The 7,193-nt window shown below is 49.6% G+C and overlaps 1 protein-coding gene across 1 annotated transcript; it reads left to right on the top strand.

Annotated features, from left to right (window-relative positions):
- The first annotated feature begins 1,497 nt into the window (after nucleotides 1-1,497).
- On the top strand, nucleotides 1,498-6,347 carry LOC149920016 (uncharacterized). The gene is made up of 3 exons (XM_090125743.1): nucleotides 1,498-2,679; nucleotides 5,133-5,180; nucleotides 5,267-6,347. Exons 1-2 carry the CDS (start codon nucleotides 1,513-1,515, stop codon nucleotides 5,139-5,141), a joined length of 1,176 nt encoding a protein of 391 aa, XP_089981869.1. The 5' UTR covers nucleotides 1,498-1,512; the 3' UTR covers nucleotides 5,142-5,180; nucleotides 5,267-6,347.
- Nucleotides 6,348-7,193: the final 846 nt, after the last annotated feature.

The raw sequence follows: 7,193 nt of genomic DNA, 5'->3' as shown, positions 1-7,193 counted from the left end.
GAAGCCAATCTTTTAACCTTTTTTTCTTACAAGAGAATTCCATACATCTGAATTCCTGGAATTTAGTATTTGGAGGAGCCCATAGCGCAGCAGTAGATCAGGCCTGGAGGAGGCATGGCCTGTGGTTACCCCCACAGTTGCTATAGGATAACAACAAGGGCTGCTCCAAATATAATGCCTCTGCTTTTATTACGATGGCCCACAACATCAGAGGCAGATGTCGGTGGAATGACTGTAGAGGCTGACCATTCCCACTGATATCGCATTACATTTTGTTGCTGTGTGACAGAGGGGCAGCCTGATATGGAACTGCAGATTAGGGAGCCTACAGAGGGGAGGGGAATCAACTCTTTGAAAGGGTAGATAACGGCAGGACAAGGGGAAATGGTTTTAAGTTGAGGGAGGTGAGATTTAGGTTGGACGTCAGGGGGAAATTCTTTACAGAGAGAGTGGTGAGGTGCTGGAACAGGCTGCCCAGAGAGGTTGTGGATGCCCCATCTCTGGAGGTGTTCAAGGCCAGATTGGATGGGGCCCTGGGCAGCCTTGTTTAGCATTAAATGGGGAGGTTGGTGGCCTTGCATGTGGCAAGGAGGTTGGAGATTCATGATCCTTGAGGTCCCTTCCAACCCTGACCATTCTGTGATTCTGCAGATGAGTCACAGAATGACAGAATGGGTTAGATTGCAGAGGACCTTAACGATTATCCAGTTCCAACCTGCCTGCCATGGGTTTGCCAACCACTATATCAGCTAAGATGTGGAATTGAATTTCTCCATGCAGAAAAAATGGGACCCAGTGACGTTCACTGACACTTGCTGAACATTTGTGGAGCAGAAAGATTGGATGTGAGCACAGTGAGGGGTGGCAGCAGCGGCAACAGTGAGTCAGCTCCAGTAAAGTGAGAGTGGCATGCAGGCTCCTGTTCATTGCTGGTGAAAATGCATAGTTAATGGTGACTGGGCTGAAAACTAGCGCTTTGTAGCTGAGAGTTTGCTCTAGGAGATAGTGTTATTGTGTACTTTGAATCAGTTGTGGTTTCCATGGTAATAAATAAGAGGCATTACTTTGGAGCGTCCTAAGAACTGTATACACAGTTACATACTTCACGAGTTTTCTGTGATTTTCTACATGCCCGTCACTTAAATGCCGCATGACATAAACCCGTTACAAATGCCCAGGACAAGGGCACAGGACATACGTCCCGGCCGGCCGTAACGCCTCCCGGCCGTTCGACGGGGCTCTGGCTGCCGACACCGGCAGGCGAGCTACGCCGGAGCTGCCGGGCCGGGTGATGCCGCGTCGCGGCCGGCAGCGCAGGCCGGAGCCCCGCCGGGCTCGCCGCCGGCGTAGGCGCGGACGGAAGAAGCCTCCGGCAGCCGCGGCCCAGTCCCGGGCCTCGGCCTCGGTCCCGCGCCCCGGCCCCGCCCCGCCCCGCTCCGGCCCCGCCCCGCGCCGCCCGCGGCCCGCAGCCCCCGCCCCCCGCCGCGCGCGCCGCCCGGAGCCGCCGCGCCGATGCCACGTGGGAGGCGGCGGAGCCGCCGTCGGCGCCGGGCCGGAACCGCGGCCCCCCTGACGTTGGGGACGGCGCTCGCCGGGCGTCGGGAGGAGGGGAGGTCTCGGAGCCCCCGGGACCGCAGCGCGGTGGCCGAGACCCGATGGGTGCTCGGCGCCGTGGCGCCCGGCTCGCGGCTCGGCCTCCCGGGCCTAGAGGCGCTGGCGGCGGCGGCCGGGCCTAGGGGCGGCTCCCCGCCCTGGGCGGCGCCCGCGCTGCTCCAGGTGCCGGCGGCGGCCCAGCCGGCCCCGCGGCGGGACGGCAGCGACCTGCCCGCCTGCGCGCCCGCCGCCCTGGCCGTGCTGCGCCTGCAGCCGGGCGCCGAGGGAGCGGCGCGGGCGGCGGCGGCGGCGGCGGCGGCCGGGGCCGCGCCGCGCCTGCGGACCGTCTACGTGAACCCGCGCTGGTTGGAGCGGCAGGCCGCGCTGGGGGCGGCGGCGGCGGCGGCCAGCCCCTGCGCCGAGGCGGCGGCGGCGGCGGCGGTGGCGAACAGCGCGGCCGGGGACCCGGCGGCGTCGGCGGCGGCGTCGGCGTCGGCCGCGGCGGCGGGGCAGGGCGAGGCGGCGGCGGCGGCGCCCGCTGCGGCGCCCGCGCCCGCGCCCCCCACGGCGGAAGCGGCGGCCACCCCCTACGTGGGGCTGCGGCGGCCCCTGGGCTACCAGCTGGCCAAGGCCACCAAGGAGCGCATCTGGCGGGGGGAGTTCATTGACCTCTTTTCCTTGCTCCACACAGAGCTGACCCCCGAGCACGGCCCGCACCCGGGGGACACGCTGGACCAGTGGGTGTCGGCCTTTCTGGTGTACGCCAGCGTGGTGTGCGAGAAGCACCCGGCGCGCTGCGGGGCCATGTTCAAGTACCTGGACACCATCCGTAAGCTGCACGCCACCTACGGGGGCACCTCGTGGATGAACTACGACGAGGACTTCCGGCGGCGGGCGGCCAAGGACCCCAACCTGCCGTGGGGCGACGTCGACCTGGACCTGTGGATGAAGTGGATGGCCCCTCTCAAGTCGCTCCTCAGCAGGCACAATCGTATGGAGAGCGAGCCGCAGGCCGCACCGCCAGCACAGCCACCGCCTTCATCGTCGTCCTCATCCCAGAGCCCCAAGAAGGAGGAGAAGAGCCAGGTGTGACAGCCGGCAGCGGGGTGGTTCCCTGGCCCCCGTGGTGCCCTGTGGATGGGCAGAGAAGGGGCGAGGGGAGCCGGGGCGACTGCTCCCCATGCCTGTGCCCGTGGAAGGCTTTGGCCTGGGCCTGAGATGTTGGACTGTGTCTGCTGGGAGGGGTGGGCACTGTGGGGAAAGGGACTCACAGCAGATAGCTGCGTTATCTGTCGCTCTGTCCCTCAGGAATTGGAAATCCCAGTCGTTCTCTCCCCTGGGATGTAATCGTGTTTTCCTTAGGACATCAGAAGAAAGGTTCCCCCTTTTTTTTTTTTTTTTGAATTGTCTTTAAAAGAAAAAACAAAACACCCAGAGCTTTCTCAGCAATAAAATTGTACCTAAGAACCTAAGACAAAGAGTAGAGGCCTGTTACTGGGGGAGTATGTGGTAGCTGCAGACTGTGTGGGAGGCCAGAAACATGGGTGTCAGTGAAGAGGAACTTCAGTTTGAATGGCCACAGCTTGCAAATTTACCATGATTTGGAGATGTAATTTAATTCCAGCCTCTGTAGGTTTAGTCCACGAGTTCTGGCCTGTTTTGTGGAATGTGTGTGATTAGGGGAAGCAGGGGGGATTTTGTTTTTGTCAAGGATTTGCTTTTATTACAGTCATCAAGTGTCACTGAATTGGCATAACCGCAAACATACACAGGCAAATATGCTGTTTCCACTACTTGAGTGGTGGCAGCAAGTGCCCGTGGTACAAGAGTGCTGCCTATCTATATTTTGGGTTGTACTGCAGCTTTTGATTTATTTTTTTTTTTTTTAGAATACTGGTGGCTGGTATCTGTCAAATCCACTGTGTGGCATACACTGGAGTGGAATATTGGAGTTTCGTGCCATTTGAATGATGGTTGAAGGATTATTCATATTTATTTCTCAATTATTTTTTTAGGCGCATAGGAGGGATCTTTGCCATCCCAAAGGGTTTTGTTCAACTCAGCACTGGTTAAATTAGTCTGATCTGGAAAGGGACAATGTTTTTCAGGATATCTGCAAGTGTTCAGTGCATTGCACCAACTCCTGACTTCTCTACCTAGCAACATCTTGGGCCAACCTGCATGGAAAGGAATGGAAACTAACACCATTTAATGAATGCTGTAATAGATCCCAACGCCAGCTGTATGGCCTTGGTGCTGTCTGTGTTTGGTATTCCAGATTACGTAACTTGTTCTGATATCTTTGTTTAGATGTCTCCGTTCTTGAGAACAGCAGTTCAGTTTTTATTTTACTACTGATATTATGTGAGCACCAGATGGAAAATACCTCTTGTATTTCATCTTGTCCTTTACAGGATCTTCAGTTCATAATGTTAACTAGACCGTAACTCACAATAGCTGTTCTGTCAGTGCAGAGCTCCAGGCTGCTGCTGGGCACCTGGCATTCTCCATCTCCTTTGATTTTGTGGAAATTTTCCAATTAATTTCAGTGTTGGCATTGACTTGACTTGCATCTAAAGAATATACTGGAAGCTGTGTGAATTAGAATCCAGCTTGTTTATTTTAGCTACCTTGTTTATAAAATAACAACATTTGGTTTAATGATCGGCTTGAATGTAAAAACTACAGCGCTATAATGGCATATAATAGGAAAGTAAAAGTAAAGGCTGTGTAGCCATTGTTCATTGTGGGTTCAACTACTTCTCCATTATTAGAGCAGTTTTTAATTGGTAGCACAGGGTATTTTATAACTTTTTTTTAAACAAGTCCTTAACCGAAACAATTGTCTGAGCAGCTGTTAAATGTAGACCTGGGAAAAAGCTTGAGCTTGTTACTGGCGCAGCAGCAGCAGGGAAACACCAGGTGACCTATGGGTTTTCCCCTGGCCCACACGCAGCTCCTTGTGAGCTCTTTGTTGTGTAACTGCTTGAAAGGAATGAAAGGCTGCGACTTCGTGTTTAGGCAAGAGTGTTCTCTAATTTAATTGTGAGAGAAAAGGTTTTTGTAGAGAATAGACTTTGACCGGAATCTGAGTTTTTCCACCTTCGTCCTGTCAAGAGGAAGGGAAAATATTTTACAGAGACATTTTCTTCAAGATTGCTTGAATTGAGTTTGTTTTCATGGCTTCAAAGGTTAGCATTAGGCAGCCAGATTCTATTTCACCTTCCCATTCAGCAGGACGTTCCTTACATTTCAGCTTATTGCAGTGTCTGTATCTCTCTAGTTTTGCAGTTCCACAGAAGGTCAACCAGTAAAAATAAAGTCAACAAAAATGAAAGGATGTATTTGAGGCCGATTGTTATTTCTGGAGAGCGAGTAGAAAGCTGTAACTTTGCTTTGCATTGGTAAAGTGAGAAACCCTAGTTTTTGTTTAAAAGCAGTGATTGGCACGTGCATTGTAGGATAGCCGAGATTCATTCCTACAAATTTATGCTTGGATTATCTTTGGACAATTCTCAGTTTTTTTTTTTTTGTTTCAGACTCCGTGAAAACAGAAGGCCAGTTGGAATGGCAGGCAGAATAAGTGGGTGAGTTTATATATAAAACTGACTAACTTTGGTTTTTAAATATTTACAGATTTGTTAAATACAAAATTTCTTATTGGTGTCAACAGCCTGACTCCGTTGGTGTTTAAGTGGAGCTCTGGTATTCTAGTGCATTCTTTTACCTCTGCTTCTGTTGCGTTGCAAGCTGTGCTAGAGAAGACGTAGGAAATTCATTTTACCCAATCAGCAATTGTAACAATGGACTACAAACCTGCAGAGCAAGCCAGTTTGCTGGAAAACAGGAATTCCTGCAGCGCAGCACTTGTCACAGACTATCCAAAGAGGGCAAAGATTCAGGAAAGTGAATAAATTGAACATTGATTGAATGAGGTCAGGAACAGTCTCCCGGAGGAGAGCCCTGCCCTAAAATACTACTTTGAGAGTATAAGCCAATTTAATGCGCAGATTAACCCTTCTCATTTGAGCAAACTTGTGTGCAATCCTGGATCTTTGCAGATCACGACTGGACACTTCAAAAAAGAATAAAAATCTGTGTACTATATTTGCTTAAAAAATAAATCCTAACTTGTCTTGTTACACCTGTTAATTTTACTTTTTCATTGACAATATCTGCAACATAAATGTGTATTTGACTTAACACAGTATCCTACAATTGGTATAACTCAGGTTGTTGACAAAATTATTCTGTGAGGCTCAGTACCACCTCTTCATTTTTCTCTGAAGAAAATTCTTTAACCATTGCTGTCGTTTCCAAAAATAATTTATAGCCCACTTATGCCTTGCAAAATTTTTGAACAGATTTAATAGCTGACCTAAATTATTGCTCTTGTTTTATCCTCATAGAATAGTTAGCATCTTGAACATCAGACCAGACTTTTGTGGTCTGGTGTTCATGAAAGTCATTCGTTGGTTCATGGTTTAATTGTTTTACATCTCTGTATTTTGTTTTCTTTTCCTTTCCCCTTGCATACTAGGGAGTATGATCAAGGTAATACTATGATCCAGTAACGCGCTTGATGGTAAGGGTATGCCTTTAGTTGTTTCAGGAAAAAAAAAACCAACTGCCGTTATCTGCTCTCCTTTAACTTTCTTGATAGTTTCAATAATATGCTTAACATGAAGTGTTTGTAAATCGATTAAAAAAAAAAATGTTTGTGACTTCACCTAAATAAATTTTTATATATATAAATACTGTTCTTGATCTTAGTCTTTTTTTTTCCCCCTTCCCTTGCTCTTACATTGTCACTTCCCACTATAGTCACCTTTTTCCATGACCTCTGAGCTTTTACAAAATTTTTGATTTTCAATTAGGAAAGCACAACAGAGCCATAACTGTTGTCTAGAACAAAAATCAGCCTTTGAAATTGACTTTCAGTATTTTGATATTTGAAGGTTGTAACTGTAGTTGTCATAGCTTATTTATGTTTGCCATTTGCTGAGACAACAGCAGGTATCAGGCATGGATCTGTCTGACAATCTGCAGTATTGAAACACCAGTATTTCAAGTGGTCTCTGAAATGGGATTGTGATCCACTGCAGGCTGATACTAGCATTCAGTAGGATGGAATGTAGAATAGTTTTGCAAACGTAGTTACAAGCTGTAAAAATCTTTCATTTTTGAGAATGTGCTTAAGCTCAGAGTAATCACATGCAGCATTTTTTCCCTGTTCTGTTTTCTTAAGAAATTGAACTTCTGTTACTTGCTGATCTGTAATAGCAGCAGGATCTGGGGGGACAGGAGGGCATCAGGTGGTGGGAGAAGCAAGGAAGGATGAACAGACATTGGTCACCTTTGTCCCAGTGACAAATTGCACAAGTGTGAGTTTTATCCTACTGACTCAGGGCAGCAAAGCAGCATCTGTGCTTTTCCTGTCTTACTTGGGAGCAGCACATCCAGCCGGAGTCTGTTGCATTTCCTATGCTCTTTGCTGAATCCTTCTGCCAAGAATCTTGGTTTTGTTTGTCGCTCTCTCCAGTCCCCATGCAGGCTGGTGCCCTTCCTGGCACACTGTCACCTCCCAGTTTCCTGGCTGC

This window comes from Phasianus colchicus, chromosome 1 (assembly GCF_987193195.1).
Source record: "Phasianus colchicus chromosome 1, bPhaCol1.hap1.1, whole genome shotgun sequence".
In the NCBI taxonomy this organism is placed as follows: Eukaryota; Metazoa; Chordata; class Aves; order Galliformes; family Phasianidae; genus Phasianus; species Phasianus colchicus.
The sequence above is the reverse complement of the archived record's forward strand: the minus strand, read 5'-3'. Positions and strand labels throughout refer to the sequence as shown.

Coding starts and splice junctions, on each gene's coding strand:
- LOC149920016 (XM_090125743.1), top strand. CDS start 1,513: ATGCCACGTGGGAGGCGGCGGAGCCGCCGTCGGCGCCGGGCCGGAACC.